The sequence below is a fragment of the Strongylocentrotus purpuratus genome, unplaced genomic scaffold, assembly GCF_000002235.5.
Source record: "Strongylocentrotus purpuratus isolate Spur 01 unplaced genomic scaffold, Spur_5.0 spur5_scaffold_4, whole genome shotgun sequence".
NCBI classification, from domain to species: Eukaryota; Metazoa; Echinodermata; class Echinoidea; order Camarodonta; family Strongylocentrotidae; genus Strongylocentrotus; species Strongylocentrotus purpuratus.
Genome location: NW_022145610.1, coordinates 28344984 through 28367888, shown reverse-complemented (window position 1 = coordinate 28367888; position 22905 = coordinate 28344984). Strand labels below are relative to the sequence as shown.

The following is a 22905-nucleotide window of genomic DNA, read 5'->3' as shown; positions in this document are numbered from 1 at the left end:
TTTATCATAAACAATTAATCACACGTTACTGTTTTCATACCATCAGCGATCACAAATAATACATTCAAGTAATTGAAATATTTACTCAGCAGGTTGGGTTCTCACCATTATTTAGATTATGCGTATATAATTATTGCACGATTTCGTTTTAATTGGCCTTAATCATAAACAAATATTCACACTTTTCAGTTTTTACATCATTAATTAGCGATTATCAGTATTGCAATCAAGCGATAAAAAACATTTACTTAGCTGGCCAGGTTCTCTCCATAATTTAGATTATGTGCATTTATCGCACGTTTTGGTTTACTTTTCGTCATGACTAATGATACATCGATATTTTGTTTTCGGGCTTTCATTTTGAGACCAATACCAGCTGCAGAGCTTCGAAAAATGGGACGACCTTTATGTATTGTTTTTTTTCTTCACCTGAAAAAACATACGTAAATGTATATTTTGTAGAGATGTTGTGGTCTAGTGGATACGTATGCGGACTGTAAAACACCAGGTTCGAATCCATGCCGCAACACTAACATTCTTTCTTCTTTTTTAGAATAAAGGCGTCAAATGTGTTATTTTATTGTATAATACATGTAAATGATTCTACCAATGCCCAAGGAAACTTATTTAATTTATAATTGACAAAATAGCATATGTGTCCACTGTAATAAAAGTGCCCGAAATACACTTTATTAAAGAAAATATATTTTCGAATCATTATTATAATTATAATTTTAATCGTACATTTTGTGATAAAAGAACCAGATTGGACGAAAAGGTAAAAGAATATGTTCTAAAGCAAACTGGATATTGAGTCATTTCAAATTCGGCCCCCTGAAACCCTCAATGCCCTGTTTTCAAAATTTCCAATGTAGGCAACCTTATGATTGAGCATTTCTTAAAGGGATAGTCGAGTTCTTGTTCAAGACCGAATATTCCTTCAAAGTAAAATTGAGGTTACCATCTTCTTTTTTATACCCTTTTTTGCCAGTAGCTACGCTCCCTCGAATAATATTTTTTTAATATACACTTACATATCCTACAAAAAGTGAAATTTGAAAAAAATATATGTTTAATACTATAGTTTGCTAAGGAATGTAATTTTTAATACAACAAAACTTCAAAAACCTGTGAGGAGGTAGTCACTTCCGTCACCTTCACCCCTCTCTTTTACTATGCTCCCTCGCACTTGCGTACTGGTGGGGGGGGGGGGGGCTTGGGGGCAGCTGCCTCCCTAATAAAGTTAAAACGTGGTTAATTTCTAATTCAATACCAGTAATTTTGTTGTTGTTGAAATCGCATGGTTTTTCCTTAAACTTCCTAGACTCCACCAAGGGCTCTAACTAAGGCGGGCCCCAGGTTGCTCATCTGACCTTAATGAAATGCCTATAACCCCTGAGCTTTCGGGGGCTCTGCACACTGGGCCCTATCAAGGACGCTGAGGCGTCTCCTTGATGCTCCTAATCGTTATTTAATGCCTAAAACCTCTTCTGGGTGCTCCGCCCACTGGACCCCACTCCAATCAGTGACCTGCATTACAGTGTCACAAATGAGATATCAAAATATGCTCATCTGCCCGTAATTAAATGCCTAAAACCCCTGAACTTTCGGGGACTCCGCCCCTGAGCACCATCAGAGGCCCTAAAGCGGGCCCTGCCCACTTCAAAAAACGTTCCGGGGGCACTGCATGCGAATTTGTTTCTGCCCCCAAATGTTTTCGTTCATTACGCCACTGATCCCTCGTCCCCGCATTTCGTTTCCCCGGTCATGAAAAGAAATCGCCGCCCCTTGTAGTGATCATGTTTTAATTTTCCATGAAGTGAAACCATCAGGGGCGGACCTACGGGGGGGGGGGGGTTAACCTCCCCCCCCCCCCCCCTAGGCTGCCAAATAAAAGTGTGATGTGCATACAAAAAACGCCAACGTGTGTCCAGACCCACTGAGTATCAGTAAATGTTAGTAGATGCCAGGATTTTTTTTATGGGGGTTCAAAATAGGAAGAAAACAAATCGTCTCGACGCTACGCCGCCGCTAAGCGGCTCGCGTTTTATTTGTTTGTACCACAGCGAGCCCAGATTGAATTGGCGAGAGAAACCTGCGCGTGCGCACTCGCGAAGGAAACCAGCGCATGCGCACATGAAATCCGGTAGGGTGGTTAATAGGGTGATAGTAAAAAAAAATAATCTGTCATCAGCTCATCGTTAGCTCAATCGGTAAGGACAGCGTGATTACCTTTAGCACTTTGAGTTGACTTGAGGGTTCCAATCTCCGTATTTATCCAGTTCATTATCATTTATTCACATACCCCCACTTGCCAAAAAGCTAGATCCGCCCTATAATCAATTTAAAAATAATGCCAATGCCATGGTTGAATGCCATGGCCAAACAAATATAAGAGTAAAGTAGCTCTTAAAACTGCCCAAAAGGGCCTGTCACACCTAGCCGATTCGGAGGATCGGTATTACTACGGCAGCGCAACGGTATCACATCGTTAAGAACGGAAGAATTGGCAACGGCAGGCAACTGTATTAATTTTTGAACAAGCTCAACAATTTCTGCCGTTGCGCTGCCGTAGCGAGCAACGGGACTACAGCTGCAGCGCAACGCCAGTACTCCGGTATGGCTTTGTTAATGTCGGCAGAACACCTGTAGCGCCTCGTAATAGATCGACTGCTCTCTGGTGGCCTCGATGTGTACCGGCACTTCGATATCACATCGAAGGCGCATCGGTAACAGAAATCATTCGGTAGCACAACTATCGGCTCTTACATCGGTAGGACAACGGTAGAAAAATGATATCACGGGAACGCGGCCGAACGCGGTACTACACCTGTATTGCTACGGCCAATTTCAAGGGCTTTCTCGACGGAGCTCCACCGATTTTCTCGCCGAGGTTAATTAATGTGCTCAGGTTTATGACTGGGTGTGACAAGCCTACACGTTCGCGTTCTCAATACACATGCACTGACGGAAGTTTTCTTTGCAAACTTTCCCTTTAAGTTACACTATAGCGCGGGGTGCCATTTAAAAGCTTGACACACGTTTCACTGCACAAACGGTACATGTTACAGCTATTTTTGTGGAAACCGCTCATAATCTGCCAGCTATAGGTAATATTACTGTATTTTTACTAGGTACCGGAACGGAAATAGCACAGAAATAAGCGCAAATTTACAAGAGGCAAAATACCGCAGTATTTGGTAGCACTCGTTTGTCCGTGACCTGGCGTCATGTCAACAGGCTGGTGTCTGGTATTTTGGAATTCTAATTTCTCCCCTCTTTCTCTCTATCTCTCTCTTCATTATGTTTCATCTATATTATAGGATGCTAGTTTAGTTTAAATCAGTTTAGTATAGTTTAATTAATAATAGTTTAGTTCATCCGAGGGCTGCAAGCATTTCAAGCTTCATGCTTACGCTTATTTCATGTTAATTGTAAAAGTGAGTAATGTTCTCCTTATGTATTATTTTCTATACAGTATGAGTATCGTGTATTATAAACAAATCCTCTGGATGGTCATGCATTTTGGCTCAAGGTATGGGCACACAGAGGATTTCTTTATGTTGGGAACCGGGGTAAAATGCAATAAATTATTGAAAAATTATTGCATTTTCTGTGGTATTTTTTATTTATGGAAACTGCCCCCTACCCTAGCCCCCGCTGCGTACAGTCATGGTTCAGTGACAAAGCAATGGCCTCGTAACTGTGAGGCCCCAGGATCAAAACCGTGTCGATGTGCTATATTGTGGGGCATTAATCCTCATTACTGTCATTTATGACTTAAGGGCATAGGTCCCCTAATTAATAAGCATAGAAGCATACACATGCTTTAGCAGTCACGCAAAACACACATTTGCATATTATTATTCAATAAAATCTGAGAATGTATACTTTGATATAGATCTATTATTTTTTAATTATTTTTAAAATAATTCCGTAAATTGGGGTAAAACAAAAATATTCCATCTTTATGAGCGACAGTGTACTTTGAAACGTAAATTATTTCACACTGATGGACATTTTGTATGTTAAAAATATGTATATTTGAATATGATATAGAAACCAATAAATCAAATCAAATCGAATCAAATCTGCCACAAGTTGGTAGCATATACGTAAAATGATAATAGTAATATTCTGCTTGCATATAGCGCTTAATTAATGTCTCTAAGCGCTTTACAGATATACTATTTCAATACTTGCAAATGTTGCAGCAATTTTACTGATCGATGACAGATATGAACAGGGCTAGAGAGTAGAGACAGAACGAGAGAAAAAAGATGGAATTAATACAGCTAGGGTGACTATAATGAAAACTGTATTTCCTGGGAGGGGCCAAATACTTTACTTATCAATCTGGGGGTGTGTTCCAAAAGTTCGTGACTTGCAAATGTTGCAGCAATTTTACTGATCGATGACAGATATGAACGGGGCTAGAGAGTAGAGACAGAACGAGAAAAAAAAAGATGGAATTAATACAGCTAGGGTGACTAGGGTATAATGAAAACTGTATTTCCTGGGAGGGGCCAAATACTTTACTTATCAATCTGGGGGTGTGTTCCAAAAGTTCGTGACTTGCAAATGTTGCAGCAATTTTACTGATCGATGACAGATATGAACGGGGCTAGAGAGTAGAGACAGAACGAGAAAAAAAAAGATGGAATTAATACAGCTAGGGTGACTATAATGAAAACTGTATTTCCTGGGAGGGGCCAAATACTTTACTTATCAATCTGGGGGTGTGTTCCAAAAGTTCGTGACACCTGGTTATACATTTTCCACGCGAAAATTTTGAAAATAGTGTCGTGTGGAAAACGGGAAACGGAATAAGAGACCACTTACTTCTTACCAAGGAGCATTCCGTCAACGAGACATAGTTCGAGTTGAAAAAACAGAGAAGCCATTGAACGTTTACTCCCTCCCTCTTTTAGAATCGACATCGACGATCATGACGTTTTCCCGCATAATATCACCGGCCGCCCTCGCCCTGCTGTTAATCGTCATGTTCAGGTGGATGCCGAATGCAAATGCACAGGTAAATGTCCTGTTTCGTTTTTGTTTTGTTTTGTTTTGTTTCGAAATTACCCTTCCTAATATCCCTACTCCTAATATGGGGTTAAAGTGTGTTCTTTAAAATATATAAATTACGAATTCTCCCATCAATTATTCCAAGAAGTTGAATTCATCTTCTTTTACGTGATACCAAATATTCATTGTATTAATGAATATGTCCTATAATCTCTTGTTGAAATCATTTCTTATGTTGCAGGTTATTTTTTCATTCAATTACCCCAGGCTCTATATCATCACAATAATGTGATATAATACAAAAGAGGGTGACATTTGATTGTTAAATGACGTATTTCAAAAATATTAATTATATTTATTTAACGAGATATTCTGGAGAATGTTCCCTTCAGAAACCGATAATATTTCAATATTTTTGCCACTTAAAAGAGTCGATGGTGTATTAAAGTACATCTCTCTTTTGAACAACAATGTTGCTCTTCGTAATTGTCTTTTAGTTATGACTCTTTTTGTGGAGGGGTGTATCAGCGAGCAAAATGGCTACACACACACACACACACACACTCACACACACACTCTCTCTCTCTCTGTCTCTCTTAATAATAATAATAATAATAATAATAATAGACATTTCTATAGCTCCGTCTATCTATCTAGAAATTCTATTCCGAGGCGCATTTATTATTACCCCGGCTTTAGCCTATAGCTGCCGTTACAGCGCTCCTTAATTTCAATTTCAAGGAATTAATTCCAGCCAGGTACCCATTTACATCACCTGGGTCGAGTGTGGCAAATGTAGATCAATGTCACGCGGGACTCGAACCGCGGACCTATGTGATCGACAGTCCGGCGACGTATCCACTCGACCACGACACCTCTTACAAATAAAAGAATGTTTCAAGCCGCTTTCCTTTGACCCCATGCTCCAAGCCGCCGAAAAGTTATGCGCTAATCTGCAACTGTTGACCAGGTGGTGAGATAAAAGAGCGCAGGTAATAAATATTTCAGGATTTAGAATTCCTACATCAGAAAATGTTATCCCAGCAACTGTTCGCTGTCCCTTTCAGTGATTTCTAATCAGTTGTTGAATGTGTAATGAGTCGAACAAGCGAACACAAACAAGTGTAATTTAGTTCTTTTTTCCAACTGCAAAAATACAAGCAAAAAACACGCATTAGCAAACTTAATGGCCCGAATGGCCCGAATTCTCTAAGGAGGTTTGTCGACAAACCGAGGTTTATGTACGTCATATGACGCCTTTTGACGCGATTTTTACAAACCTGGTTTGTAAATAACAAAGGGAGGTTTGACGAAACAAAAGGAGGTTTGTCGACAAACCGAGGTTTGTCGACAAACCTCCTTTGTGAATTCGGGCCAATGTTTTTGGAAGATTGTAACGCATGGATTAAATAACGGGACATTAAAACATGCACAAATTAGCGCATTATCCTAAAATATTGAGTTTTTGTCAGGATCTAATTTTTCTTTTACCAACTCTGGCACACAAATTATAGGAAGGGCGGAGTATTAAATTTGAAAAATTGTTTAATGCACTCAATACAGTCCCCATAAAAAATTGATGATTTACACTGAAATTTTGCCGGTAATTTGATATTTGGTAATAAGGTAAAATTGGTGCCTTGACTCCGAAAGTCCTCGCATAGCAGTGGAAGCGCGGTTCGGAGCATGGAACTTCAAAGCCAATTGGAATGTTACACATCCCATTGTTACGCTTTAGAACTCATGAATGCGTTTGAATAAATTACAAGAGTTTCCACTCCTCTCTTTCACGTCCCTGCACTAACAAACCTTACAATAGTGAACACAGATGAAAATTTATCTTTGTGGACATTTTTCGTCTTTTTAGAATAAAATTAACTTACATTTCAACAGAAAGTAATTGATGTATGGTTTCGGAGTGTCGATATAATTTGTGGTTGGGGGAGTAACCGACACCTTATCCCGATGGCGTCATTTTTTTCTGCGCCACAGATTTGGGTTTTTTTTTTAAGAGGTCTTGATTTAACCCTAACCCTAAACTTTCCCGTAGGCTCAACACGCACCTAACCCCAATCTGTTCCGCATAACAAAATAACGCATCCCGATGGGTAGCCCCTGTATGATTTATCAGATGTATATAATTATTTCTTTGGATTTTCATGTAGTGTAATGAATACGCTCACGTGAATTCGTCGGTCACAGAGAATGGCGATTGTATGTGTGGTGTGACGTCATCATTGAGCTCATCGTGTGGTTCTGGGGTAAGCAGCGAGGAGTTCCAGCAGATGATTCGCGACCTCGATCAACAGGTTTGTACAACTCTTTCTATTAAATGTTGTAAATATCTTGCACTTGACCGAACAGTTTATTTCTTTGTTAGGAAAGCATAATACAATGCATTTTAGTAGTTAGATGTGTTCATGAACATTTAATAAAAATGATATTGATGAAGATAGTTGGATTTATTAAGAAACGAAGTCCTGAGAGCTGTGATCATCCCGGCGCATCCCGGCAGATGTTCCATAAAAAATCGTTCGGGCATTCAAGAAATGTAGTTGTGTCGGGAAAAGCAAAAAGAAAACAAGAGAAAAGAGAAATTACTTTGTATTTCTACGTTGAACTTTTTTGTGTTAACTGAAATGAAACGAAAAATCAAATTCGTTTGTTACGGAAGAAACGTCGATCTTACAGACTGACCTTCTCATTCTACCGCCAGATTTTTCAATCTCGAGGAGCAGCCTATAAATCATTTTTTTTTAAGGGCAAATATAACCACAAAACATAATCATTACCGCGGGTGGGGGCACTCCTTGCAACTCCAATGCAACTTTTCTATGGACTGATAGACATGTTCCGTCGGTGTGAATTTCTAAAATAAGTGAAATGAATTGAAATGAAATAAACTAAATTAGTATTTTTTCCAGTTTTTTCAATGACAAATGACAAAAATCAGTAACAAATCTGCTGATGACCAATCAAAAGCAAGGATTTCACTAGCTAATAACAAAAATTGTCATTTGTCACTGATGATAAGTTTTGTGAAATGCGGCCCTGGGCACAGCAAATTGTCCAATGTAAAAGACGATGATGATTTTAATGATCGACAGATAGTGGACATCAACGTGGAGCTGACAACACTGCGAGCCACGCTCAACCAACAAGGAGAAGACATCATCGCCATGAACGAGCAAATGGAGAACATCAACGCCATCGAGAAGCGTATCATCGACAACGAGATCGTCATCTCCCGCCCCGAGTATGACATCATCAGAACGGATCTTCAGGATATGGAAACGCTCATCGGCTATCTTGAAGACCAGAATGCCGATCAATATATCCTTGACCAACTACGAGAAGAGGTGAGTAAAAAAGAGTAAAAATTTAAAGTTCAATTTTTTTTCTTCTTCATAATCATACGAAAATGTTTGACTTCCATCGGTATTACATTATTTTAATGTTAGTATAAAAAGCATACACTGTTTTGGGAACAAAGGAGCATTAACGCTTTCTGAAGAAGCAAATGGCCTACCAGAGCTCAACAAACGGATATAACAAAACAATATGAAAATGAATTAAATCAAGTATAATGTCATGATTGGATGGGTGTAATACGGAGAAGGCCTATAAAGCAGGGGCGCATCCAGCCGGTGGCAAGGGAGGGGGCCAAATAGGGGGCCCAAATCGTGAGAAATATTTAGCGGCGAATCAGCCAGTCGGCGAATAAGCGAGGGGGGGGGAGCACTTTTTTCCCCCAATTCGTGAGAAAGGTAAGAGCACTAGTTTTTTAAAGTTTTTTTTGTCCAACGGGGGAAGGGGGAAGTGAGCACTTTTTTTTAGATACTCAACACTCACCCCCCCCCCCCCCCTCTGGAGCCAGGGGGGAGGGGGCCTGTCTTCTTTTTTTCTTCTTCAAATAAGGTTAAATTTACCTGTTTTGGGGGCCAGGGGAGGGGACATGCTGCGGTAGGGGTGGAGCTTTTCTTTCCTCGCAAACTTTGGTGATAGTTACAAGACGTCAGCGATTCTCGAACCGAGCTACTACGATTGACGTCATATTTACCCCCTGAGCATGCGCGAGCTTCTGGCCCCACGTTTCCAAATTACACTACGGGAGTCGGGGTATATTTCCTTGAATTCTCGTCGTCGTGAAAACGGCAACGTGTGTGCAGTTTCCTCGGTAGCCCTGATCAAACTTCAAAGCTAAAGTACCAGACGACGCGGTAACTAGATTTGTTGTAATTTCTTCTTTAAATCTGCTATATTTTGTTATTTTTATCATTCTATCATTTTCTTTTTTTAAATCTTTTTTTCCATTTTTCATTTTCTTTCCTATTTTTGAATTTTTTATTATTGATCAATTTCTCTTTCTGTCTATTGTTCGTTTATTATTCTATTATGTTTTCTTTCTATCTTTTGTCAAGTTATTCCCTGTTTTCCTTCTATCATTAATTTCTCTTTCTGTCTTTCCTTATGTTATTCTTTTTTTTTTTATTCTATCATCTCTTATGTTATTGTCTGTTGTTATCATTTTATAATTTTTTCTTTTTATCTTTACTCATGTTATTCTTTGTTTTTTCCTTTATCATCTTTTCTTATGTTATTCTTTATTTTTATCATTCTATCACGTCCTCTTTGTTTCTCCCTTCTCAGAGGCGGCGCTCCCGGGGGGCAGAGGGGCATAGTGCCCCCAAAACTGCCCCCTTTTATGTAGGAAAAGTGCCCCTTTTACTTTGACAAGTGCCACTATTAATTTGTTAAAGTGCCCCTTCCCCTTTCAAAATCTGATAAGTCCCCCTTTTATTTTGACACGTACCCCAGAGCCTTTGCAATAAGAGTCCATTTTTTCATTCTCACAAGTGCCCTTTTTAATCTTTAGTAAGTGCCCCTTTTTATGTACGAGAAGCGCCCCTTTTCACTTTTGATAAGCGCCCCCTTCACCTCTGATAATTTCCCTATTCACATCTGAGATGTGCCCCTTTTCTTTTGTAGAAGTGCCCCTTCCCCTTTTAATAACTACCCCTTTTTAACTCGAATAAGCGCATCTTATATTTCCCAAGATTGTGCTCCTTTTCTTTCTAATAAGTGTCTTATCCCTTTCGATAAGTGTCCCCTTTTCTTCTCATCATTAAACGTGCCCCTAATTTCAAGCGATTAAGAGCAATGTCCCCCAAAGCTTGCTCGCTCGCATTTATAGATGATTATGTTGCTTATCTAAGGGCTTTACATTTTTCCGTTATGAGAATGTGCTTACAGCCCCACCAGGATTGGGGTTTTCCTCTTAATAAGATGTAATTTTTCGCACTGCAACCTCACAACTCACAACGCTTTGAGATTTCCCTTTGAAGGTGCCCCTTTTCCCCAGAAATTGCCCTTTTTCATTGGAGCCCCCCCCCCCCACTTTGAAAGTCGCTCCGCCGCCTCTGTCCCTTTTATCAATAATTTTTCTCTTTCTCTCATCCTTAAGTTATTCTTCTGATCAGATTTTCGCGCACAAAAATTGGTCACGTGACCGACGAAAGCCGTTTGGGGGCATTTTTAAAAAACAATTTCCGGGTGTTTTTCATTTTCTTTAATTCCTATCTTTCAATTTTGTATTATTTATCAATTTCTCTCTCTGTCTATTATTCGTGTATTCATCTATCATTTTTTTCTTTCTATCTTTCGTCATATTATTCTCTGTTTTCTTTCTATCATGTTCTCTTTTTGTTTTTCTTAGATGTTATTTGTTGTTTTTCTATCTTTACATTATTTATTCGTTATCATCTTTCTGTCTTTCCTGTTATTTTCATGTTATTTTTTTTCTTCTATCATCTCTTATGTTATTGTTTGTTGTTATTATTTCATTATTTCCTCTTTCTATCTTTTTTTACGCTACTCTTTGTTCATTTCTTCTGTCAGCTTCTCTTATATTATTCTTTGTTTCTTCCTTCTATCATCTTCTCTTCTGTTATTCTTTGTTTTTATCATTCTATCACGTTCTCTTTCTGTCTTTCCTTATGTTATTCTTTGTTTCTTCCTTCTATCACCTTCTCTTATCTTATTATTTGTTTTTTAGTCTATTATTTACTCTTTCTGTCTTTCTTTATGTTATTCTTTGTTTCTTCAATCTATCACCTTCGCTTATTCGTTTCAATCATTCTATCACTTTCTCTTTCTGACTTTCCTTATGTTATTCTTAGTTTCTGCCTTTTATCATCTTCTCTTCTGTTATTCTTTGTTTTTATCATTCTATCACGTTCTCTTTCTGTCTTTCCTTATGTTATTCTTTGTTTCTTCCTTCTATCACCTTCTCTTATTTTATTATTTGTTTTTAGTCTATTATTTCCTCTTTCTGTCTTTCTTTATGTTATTCTTTGTTTCTTCAATCTATCACGTTCGCTTATTCGTTTCAATCATTCTATCACTTTCTCTTTCTGACTTTCCTTATGTTATTCTTAGTATCTGCCTTCTATCATCTTCTCTTCTATTATTCTTTGTTTTTATCATTCTATCACGTTCTCTTATCTTATTATTTGTTTTTAGTCTATTATTTCCTCTTTCTGTCTTTCTTTATGTTATTCTTTGTTTCTTCAATCTATCACCTTCGCTTATTCGTTTCAATCATTCTATCACTTTCTCTTTCTGACTTTCCTTATGTTATTCTTAGTTTCTGCCTTCTATCATCTTCTCTTCTGTTATTCTTTGTTTTTATCATTCTATCACGTTCTCTTTCTGTCTTTCCTTATGTTATTCTTTGTTTCTTCCTTCTATCACCTTCTCTTATCTTATTATTTGTTTTTAGTCTATTATTTCCTCTTTCTGTCTTTCTTTATGTTATTCTTTGTTTCTTCAATCTATCACCTTCGCTTATTCGTTTCAATCATTCTATCACTTTCTCTTTCTGACTTTCCTTATATTATTCTTAGTATCTGCCTTCTATCATCTTCTCTTCTGTTATTCTTTGTTTTTATCATTCTATCACGTTCTCTTTCTGCCTTTCCTTATGTTATTCTTTGTTTCTTCCTTCTATCACCTTCTCTTATTTTATTATTTGTTTTTAGTCTATTATTTCCTCTTTCTGTCTTTCTTTATGTTATTCTTTGTTTCTTCAATCTATCACGTTCGCTTATTCGTTTCAATCATTCTATCACTTTCTCTTTCTGACTTTCCTTATGTTATTCTTAGTATCTGCCTTCTATCATCTTCTCTTCTATTATTCTTTGTTTTTATCATTCTATCACGTTCTCTTATCTTATTATTTGTTTTTAGTCTATTATTTCCTCTTTCTGTCTTTCTTTATGTTATTCTTTGTTTCTTCAATCTATCACCTTCGCTTATTCGTTTCAATCATTCTATCACTTTCTCTTTCTGACTTTCCTTATGTTATTCTTAGTTTCTGCCTTCTATCATCTTCTCTTCTGTTATTCTTTGTTTTTATCATTCTATCACGTTCTCTTTCTGTCTTTCCTTATGTTATTCTTTGTTTCTTCCTTCTATCACCTTCTCTTATCTTATTATTTGTTTTTAGTCTATTATTTCCTCTTTCTGTCTTTCTTTATGTTATTCTTTGTTTCTTCAATCTATCACCTTCGCTTATTCGTTTCAATCATTCTATCACTTTCTCTTTCTGACTTTCCTTATATTATTCTTAGTATCTGCCTTCTATCATCTTCTCTTCTGTTATTCTTTGTTTTTATCATTCTATCACGTTCTCTTTCTGCCTTTCCTTATGTTATTCTTTGTTTCTTCCTTCTATCACCTTCTCTTATCTTATTATTTGTTTTTAGTTTATTATTTCCTGTTTCTGTCTTTCTTTATGTTATTCTTTGTTTCTTCAGTCTATCACCTTCGCTTATTCGTTTCAATCATTCTATCACATTCTCTTTCTGACTTTCCTTATGTTATTCTTTGTTTTTTCCTTATCACCTTCTCTTTCTCTCATCCTTATGTTATTCTTCTTATCAGATTTTCGCGCACTGTGAATTTAATACCAGATTTCAAAAATCGGTCATGTGACCGAAAAAAAAGCCATTTTGGGGCATTTTTGAAAAAACGGACCCAATTTTAATGGTATTTTTGTTAAAAGTGGGACCCGTTTTCAGGGATTTTTTTGTGAAAAAAAATGACCCATCAGAGCGGCACACCCCGTATGTGATAAATTGTGAGTACCCCCCCCCCCCCCCCCCCCCCCCGCCCCATTATAAGCAATAATTTGCATATACCGTGTGAGTCTAAAAAAAGTTTACAACTAGAAAATTGCTAATTATTTTGATCATCTATGAACAGTAAATTATTATACGTCTTATGAAAGAGCGTTTCATTTTTGCGTGATATGTGTTCACGCTTGAATGAACAGGATGCATTGTTTGCGAGAGTGCAAAAATCGACTTGCGCCAAAGTGATGCCTACAGTTGTGATATGTTGGGATTAAAGGTAATACAAAGTTTTGGGAAATCTTAAAAATTGGGTGGATAGTGATTCTTTACAATTTTGATATATTTGGATGCCCCTGTGGATGTATTATAAGCACTAGGAAATTTAGCCCCTAAAACACTTCTGCATCAGAGAAAAATTGAATATAAAAATTTACCGGTGCTCTCGGTAAATTTTGATAAAATTCAAATAGCGCCTATACGGCCGTACAATGGTAGCTGTGACCATGAAAAACTCAGAATATGTAGTTGTGATATATAATGTCCAAACGGGAGTAACTAATCGATCGATTTTAGTCAAGAAACATTGTTTTATAGCTTAATTAATATCTTGACCTTGAGAGGGAGCTATACAACGTTAAGAGTTTATTATTTACAATTTCATAACTTTAGACTCAAATTTGAACCGCGACAACGATCACTGAATATTGAAGGATCGCATATGCTGCCAATATGTTCATTTAAACCAAATTCATGACCCCATACCAAAACCTTTAAAGTGAGAGATTGAATTGAATGTATCAAATGAGATGCATTGCATATGCTTTTTGCAGAAGCAAAGTCACACGCACACACGCGCGCGTGCACAATTGTTCGTTGATAGTTGATATGTGTGGCATGATAAATTTTGTTAGGGATGTTATTTGGATCCGCAATGACCGACTTAATACCCAAATCCCAATTGTTTCATTCAAACATCGCATAAGCAACTTTGGCGCGGCAAGTCGATTTTCGCACTCTCGCAAACCATGTCTAGCTCCTGTTCATCCAAGCATGAACACATACCACACAAAAATGATACTAAATGATTCGGGATAAAACACTCTTTCATAAGATGTATAATAATTTACTGTTCATAGATGATTTTTAAAATAATTTTCTAGGTGTAAACTTTTTTGGGGGACTCACACTGTAGTAAGCTACATCAGTTCTATTGTATGTATGCTTGCATTATGTAGAGACCAATCGCAGTCACACATAAAAGGTCAAGATTAAAGCTAAGTAATGTGTGTAAATTTATCCTATCTTGATTTTAATGCTATGCTATGTAGATTGCCAACATCAGCTATAACCTCGATTCCCTGGAAGTCAACAACGATGCCGACGTCGAAACTCTCTTACGCGACATCGCCGACCTCCAGCAAAAGATTGCAGAATGCGAGGCGGGCAATGACCCGGAATCTGACATCGGTTTTCCCTATCCATGGGAAGATTTCGAGAAACAAGGTGTGTGCTTGATTCTGTATAATTGTGCATCAAGTGTGAACAGATTATGGAGGGGAGGGGGTGGGGGAAGGGGGGTTATTCAGTGAAATTTAATTTTATATTTTGATTAATTGTCCAAAGGAAATTTGCTTTGCTCACATTTTACATAAAACTTTACAAACATAATGTTTAGATATAGATGCCTTAACAAAACATTAACTTTTTTTTCTCAGTATTTTCATTTTTATTTCAGGAAAGTTAGCACCTGATATTTTATTTCGTTCAGCATCAGAAGCTTTCTAATTTCGTGAATAGACGATTTCACGGTTAGCACATTACTGCAATATATGACCCCGAATATCCACAGATCTTTAAAATATGAAGAGGTCCCACTTTGTACATTTTGAAATAATCACTCCTACAGCGATGGAGGTGCTATATAAATAGCCTTTGTTTCCCCTTTTCAAAGAATACTTCCACCTGTGTATCAAGGAGTGCACTGAAAGTGCATGAATGAATAATGATTACATAACTTTCATTAGCACGCATCCAGTATTTCATCTCCGTGTATTTCAAAATTTGTTCTGCAATGACCTTTATCTGCTCATGCTCAGACTGCAACCGTGAACTGGCTTATTATTTATTCAACGATACGAACCACGGAGGTGTCACGAAAATAATAGGGACTTTTAGATTTGCACGAAGACAATGAGGATTGCTACGGTCGACGTCCTTTTAATGCACTGACTTGAATGGACGTCACGCGAATCAGTCCACGCAAGTCCCTAATAGCGTCCAAGGATAAACGTACATGATTGTATAGCAGTACACCATGTAGACCGTATACGGCCTGCGGGTAATTTATGCATACTTTAACACAAAAAAAAAAGGTTTTTCTTGACATCCTGAAAGCTTTCCCGACATAGCAACAAGTAATATATTCAGTCTGGATTCCAAGTATCGTAGTTTATTCATTGATAACAGGTTAATGGCTCTGATGTTTGGAATTCTCTACTGACATTCGAAATTTATTGCCCGAGCATTCCTTTAAAAGAGCAGTTTGATAAGCACCTGCTTATCTCAAAGATGTATTTACTGTAGTATCACATTCATTATTGTATTGTAATATCTATCAAATAATGCCATTTTCCAGTTATTTACCTTGTTTAATTTAGTTTTAAAGGGATAGTTGCGTTCTGTTGCAGAGGGCGCTACACAAAATATTTTGTTGTTGTAAGATAATGAAAAACTGAGTGTCAAATTTGAAAGAACATAATATTTAAATGACAAAATCATCTTTGTTTGATCAAAATCGGGTGAGAGACGCATGAAATATAACAATTTCTAATACTTGTGTACCACCACAAATATTAGATATTTTGAAAAATTTGAAAAAACTGTTGAAAAAACTGAAATAGCGCCTTTTACGTCGTATTTCAGCCAATGCCGATGTTGGCTTTTTTGTTGGCATTTTCTTGTTGCTTATATTACGCCAAACCTGCAGGCCCATGTATTGTTAATTTTAATCAAATAATGAATTAACGGTCACCATGTTTTTTGAAAATGGAGTTGAATTGGTATGCTCGTATTGGCTAAATTTCACACATTTTGGGGTCTAAATTACCTTCATAGCAACTTTAGGTTCTAAAAGGGCACTAGAAATGTCATAGATAATAATAAGAGCAATAACCATGCACTTTGAAGGCATTAGCGGTCTGAAAACAGAACTCAACTATCCCTTTAATCTTTTAGTTGTTTATTAGTAGTTCATAGCTTAAAGGCATCGTTTAACAATGTTAAATCTGAGATACACGGCCCAACGTGTTATCAGTGTCTGTGATATCATGTAATATTGAAGCCCTAAAAAAAAAATCGCGCTTCAAAATGATCAAGAAGACATAGTGCCTCAGAAAAGTAAAAAATCTTTGAAAGACCGGTTTTACCATACTCGTTTTCCCCAATAGACTGTTGTGTAATGTAGTTCCAATCATCTATATCTTGATACTCGGACAGGCGATCGGCTTGTAAAATTCATGGGGTTCCTGACTGACCTAAAGGTTTATAATTATCACTGCAGCATGAGCTAAATCCAGGATTTTGTTTCAGAATCTGAGACAAAGTTACCGGATACCTTTAACTTAACTCTTCTAAAACTTTAAAAAATATATCGTTAGATTATAAGGTGTGGTAATCTCTCAAGCATTAAGCTTATATTGTCATACCTCTGTATGCTTCTGTATTATTTACATTATTGCAAATGTATAATGATCGTAATCTAGTGTTTAATACCGTGATGGTCATGATCATACTACGCAAACTGTTGAACCATGCTTAAAGTAGATATTCATTGATTTTAAAAACTAACTTTATTTTCATTATTGCAAAGTTGAAACTTTGATTCGACAAGGTTATCAAAATTCAATGCTTGGAAACATTCGAAGTAATGATTATTATAAATCACAAAACGCTTAAATACAGCCCGGCGTAGCACCTGAAGAGCTCTCCGAACGCTGCTGAGATGTGTAACATCATAGGATGGACATGATTTGCACAAGCAGACGATGTCCCATGACATCTCACACATTTTCAGTGCCTGTTTTTTCATCTTCTCTTGAGTTCTATCTCTTACTTCACTACCGTCAGGCTCAATGTATAATCTATTGCCTCAATCTAAACCCCGCGCATGGTTCGCCGACGAAGTCGGAGGGGATATAGAAACGTTACGCTGCCGTCCGTCCTTCCTTCCGTCATTCCGTGCGTGCGTGCGTCCGTCCGTAACAAATTTGGTTTCCGATCGATAACTTCAGTAATGATTGACGGATTTTAATGAAATTTGATATGAAGGTTCATGGGATCAAAACACAGCCTAAGTTCGATTTCGGAGTATGTAGGTTTGACCTACATACTCTTTGGCTCATAGCTCATTAAATATGCGAATCTGGTTTCCATTCGATAACTTGAGTAATGTTTGACGAATTGTAATGAAATTTGATATGAAGGTACATGGTATCAAAACACAGCCTTAGTTTAATTTCCGAGTATGTAGGTCAAAGGTGAAAGGTCATAGCTCATTAAATATGCAAAAACACCTAATTATATATGTGAAAATGTGGTTAATTTCTTTGCCTATATAATAATATAGTCCAATTTAGGTAACTAGTTCTGATGTATATAGGCCATTTGTACCCTGCGAGGGGATGCTACGCTTTGCGTTGACTTGTTTTGATGACAAATGCAGCGATACAAAAATAAAGGAATCTGTCGCTTGTAACAAAATAAGACGCCATTGTATATTCAGCTGCACAATCCTCGGTATGTTCGGCGTTTCAAGAGGGAACAAATGCCGTCCTTAATATCATTCCGGGGTTTTTTCAATTTGAAAGTCTGGTTTCTTTGATTGTTAATTAACCGCTATCCTGTATATTTACAAACAAAAGATTTTAGTTATCATAATCGGTTTCATATCCCCTTTTGAATGATTTGAAATGCCATCACATTTATATACACAAACTCATTATAATTTGAGAAATAATAGCTTTGCAATTATGTTCTATGAGATGTCGTCTGCTTGGGCAGTATTGGTCCATTATGTGACGTCATTAAAACATCGTTAAAAATGATTTTTCAGCCGAATCTCTCGTATATCCCAGATGCTATGGAGGTGGTTGTATTTTTATAAATCACCCGATATGTAGTTGACCTAAAACTTGTACGATGGTCATCTGCTAGCTTACCAGTTTCTAGTGATACATTAGTTGACATATTTGTGATTTTATTTGAATTTCCACTTTACATAAATAAATAAATAAATGCAATAACTCGTCACTAGGTCCCCAGGAGAAAATCCATGAATTTGAAATGTTGGTAAACGGGTATTGTCCGATGGGGGGAATTAACAGGAGCGGGGGTAAAAATGCGAAATGATACTAAAGGGTGTCTAATAGGAGAAATACAACATTCTGCTTAAAACATCAATATCAATATTAAAAGAAAAAGTTCTGCTTTCTGAGACATGCCATCCCTGGGTCTGATATGTAATGATAAAGATATTGGTGTGGTGTAATGGTTTATTCACTTGACGCTCAATCATAGGGTTGAATGTACGAATCCCAGGCTGGCGTCAAGGTGTAAATGGGTACCTGGCAATTGGTGGGGTAAAAGTAATGGCAGGGCCCTTTAGAAGAACAGTATTGATGTTGATGAGGCCTCCTCGGGTAAATAAAATCATTATGATATTATCATCATTATTATGTTTTCCTTTATAGATTCTTGTGGAACCATCAAGGGGTTATCAGAGCCGTACACACTCAGGGGTAATCTAGCTTCCACAGGGGTGTGGTTTATGGACCCCATGGTAGACGTGGACAGGCCCTGGTACCAGGTGTAAGTTATATTATCAAACTTTGCAAACTTCCTATTCGTGTCAAACTACACATTGTTTTTAACTATATACATCTCACCGACTTCAGACTTCTGCATTGATATAGTACACGAGGATCGAGCAAGAATACCGACACAGCTGACCCGGCACAGCAACATATTTACCCGTGTCTTTCTTGCTCCCTCGACGAGACGACTCCACCCAACAACCCCCTTCTCTCTTTTAATCCCACTCTTCCCTTTTTCAGGCTCTTACCTCCCCTCCCTCTCCTCTCTTTCACCCCCTCGTTTCTTTTGTTTCCCTTTTCTTCTTTATTTTCCTTTTCTTTCTTTTCTTTCTTTTCCTTTCTTTCCTCTCCTCCCTCTTTTTCTTTTTTCTCTTTCTTTCTTTCTTTTCTTTCCTTTCTTTTCCTTTCTTTCCTTTCTTTTCCTTTCTTTTCCTTTCTTTCTTTTCTTTTCCTTTTCTTTTTTCTTTTCTTTCCCTTTCCCTCTCTTTTTTTCCCTCCCCCTTTCTCTTTTTTCCCGACGGCAGCGCAATTTTACAGACAATATCCTGACAGGTGGGGGTGTCGCACCCCCACACCCCCCCCCCCCCCTTGGAGACGCCCCCGGTTGTACATCAGGCCAGTGCTAGAATTTGCAGCACCTGTTTGGATATCAGGGATCGCAAACAAGCTCTGTAAGCATCGGGCGGGTTCAGAGGAGAGCTCTCAGCATTATTACCTACCCTGACTCTAGAACTTATGATGAACTTACTGCAATCTCATCTTGGCGTCTCCTCTCTTAAAGAGAGACGCACATCCTTTTCTCTAAGATTTGCAGAATCACTCCTCCAATCAAAGGTTCATCGACATCTCCTGCCTGTGAACAGAGACAATGACTGTAGCCGTACCCTGCAAAATGCACTTGATTTGTCCTTGCCTAAGATGAGAACTAGTATGAGGTACCGAAATTCTCCCAGCCCATCTTTCACTCGATCATTCAATAATAAATAGAAGCTTAGGTAATTATCAGTAAGTTATTTTTTTTTTTATGTCATGTATTTCAGCGATATAATTATGTGCAATATTGACTATCATGATTATAGGCACAGCAGGTTCTTCCATTCATTTGTATTTGATATTGCATACACTTTTATCCTTTCTCTCACTCTCTCATCCCTTTTCTCTATTTGAACTTGCTACTTTTCAAATTTCCTTTTCCCCTCTTCAGTTCTGGTCTTTCCTCTCTATTTTTATTTCATTCCCATTCCCTCTCTCTCAGCTCTCTGTCTCTTCCTCTTCCTCCCTTCGTCTCTCCTCCTCCTCTCTGTTTCTCTCTCTCACTTTCTGTCTCTCCCTCCTCCTCTTTCTCTTCTGATGTTTTACAGTACAACATTCTTTAATTATCTGCTATTCTTACTGTGACCAACAATACTTAGGTCTTCCAATTTTCTTCATGTGCAATATATATGTTTATACATGTACTGTACTCATATCACACTTGTGTTTAAGCACACTACCAAGACTCCAATTTTTATACTTTTTAATACTCATTATATCATCAGAATGGAAATTGTATTGCATTTATCGCAGTTTTGTCTATGTTACAGTTAACTGAATTCACGTATCTGTATACATTTTATTTGTCTATGACAATTATTCCCTCAGTAACAAAACAGAAGGCCTTAATTTCTTCATTTTTTTTCATAAAGCTTCAATTTATTACTTTATTTTTAGTACACTCATCTGACATGCTAGCAATATTTTATATTTTGTATTTGTTGGTATCTTTTTTGTTTTGTTTTTTTGTTACTGCTTTGATGTTTTGATGTAAACATTTATTTATTTTTTATATATTTTTTCCCATTTGCTATGTGTTTCTTTATATATATATATATATATATATATATATACAAGTTTTTGAATGCCTTTTTTAAATATGATTTTTAGTCTTTGGACTTTTTGACAAGTCTTGAATGAAACCTAATTTGATTTCGATTTTGATTTTTGATTTAGAGCCTCGATGATGCCATGACATGTAAGATATAATCCATCAAACTTGGGTTTCCAAATTATTTTGGAGGGGTTCATATCCTATACTGGGGTGCGAAAAATTGAGATTCTGAAGCAACATATACGTGGGAGGAAAGCAACCGAGCTTTAGGAAATGGTGCACTTTAAAATTATTATCTCAAAATACACACACAAAAAGAAATGACGCCTAATTAGCGCCACCAGGTATTTAAAATGTTATTTTCCCCAATTTTTACCTCATGCGCACAATTTGGAATGCTTTCCTAACAATAGAAGGCTAACCGTCAGAATAATTAATCAGTGTAACTCTTGAAATTAGTCAAACCCTAATTTTCTTATTTTTTAGGGGGATTACTTATACTTCGTCTATCTTACGGTACCTATCTACTGAGCAATTCCAGACGCAAGGCATTCATGAGACCTATTTACCTGGATACACCCTGGAAGGTTGCAGTGTGGTCGCATACAACGGCGCACTGTTCTATAACAAGTATTCGTCTACAACCATGATAAGATACGACTACAGAGCAGGAGCTGTCACCAACCAACGAGCCCTTCCGAATGCAGGGTATAAAACAAATTATGTTTATCTCTCCGGGGGCTACACGAGCATTGACTTTGCTGTAGATGAGAAGGGCCTGTGGGTGATCTATGGGAAGTCTTCGGACAGCGGACTCATGTCCGTGAGCAAGATCGACCCCTTGACTTTGGAGGTCGAGGAGACCTACAACACCAACTCACTCAAGGCCAACTTCGGCGAGTGTTTCATGGTATGTGGGAAGCTCTACTGCACGGATTCGTACCACAAGCACGATGGCAGGATCGTGATGATGTACGACACGACCACCCAGACGACTACAACACTCAACGTCCCTTTCGACAGCAAGTACTTGGCGACCAGGGCACTCAAGTACAACCCAAGGGATCAGCGACTCTACGCCTTCAACAACGGACATGCTCTGGCCTATGAGATAGAGTTCCAGGTTGACGAATAACATATTCTAGACTTGATGTCTTCTGGACATTAATAAATGGTTTAGTTGTAGTTGCTTCTGTCTTAAATTGTTAAAGGCCTATTCAATTTCTTGAAGCTCTTATTTCCATAAACCCCAGACATAATGTTTGAATCTTTGTTATGAATGAGATATCAAAACAAAAAGTTTCAGCACCTGAATTTCATATTAGCTTTTAAACGTAACACTCACATGAATTGCTTGAAAACAGACACTAGTTTGTCAGCCATTCATTCAACGTCAATTAAATATCTCTTGTAATCATATTAAGAGTAACCGACGACAACGACAATAAATGAAAATGTATATATTTCTGTTAAAAGTATCGAACAAATATCCCATTACCATTAATCCTTTTTGTGATTAGCAGAGCAAGGAGCCAGAAGTAATGGATCTCGTATAACGTTACATTTTGCAGTCAAACCTTATATACCATCATGATCTATTGCATATTCCATTTCACAAACTCATTGTCGGGTTAACATTCTCGCGGGGAAATAGTTTGATAATTATTATGAGACATAATATTCAGGATCAATTACATATAGCGTGATGGGCATTTCCATTGTGTGTGTGTGTGGGGGGGGGGAGGGGGTTGGCTGCAAATGAAAGAAATATGAATCAATTAGACCACCAAACGGGGAGGGGTAATAATTCTTGTCACACTACTTTACTATTCTTCCTTTCATTCTCTTTAGTTTTCTATGTGGTAAGGGGGGGGGGGGGTCCATAATATTCAAAGGTTCAGGTTAGTTATTGGTAATATGTGTATTTACATGGAATTTGTTTAAAGTACTGCTACTGCGAATTTCATATGACAATACTTATTGCATGCATTTTCAATATAATTGT

General features: G+C 37.4%; 1 protein-coding gene across 1 annotated transcript; it reads left to right on the top strand.

Moving 5' to 3' along the window:
- The first annotated feature begins 4858 nt into the window (after positions 1-4858).
- On the top strand, positions 4859-22098 carry AMAS3 (amassin-3). Its single transcript, NM_001079544.1, is given in 6 exon segments — positions 4859-5035; positions 7194-7337; positions 8136-8387; positions 14492-14666; positions 18911-19028; positions 21387-22098. Coding segments are annotated over 6 exon segments (1425 nt in total). The 5' UTR covers positions 4859-4948; the 3' UTR covers positions 22036-22098.
- Positions 22099-22905: the final 807 nt, after the last annotated feature.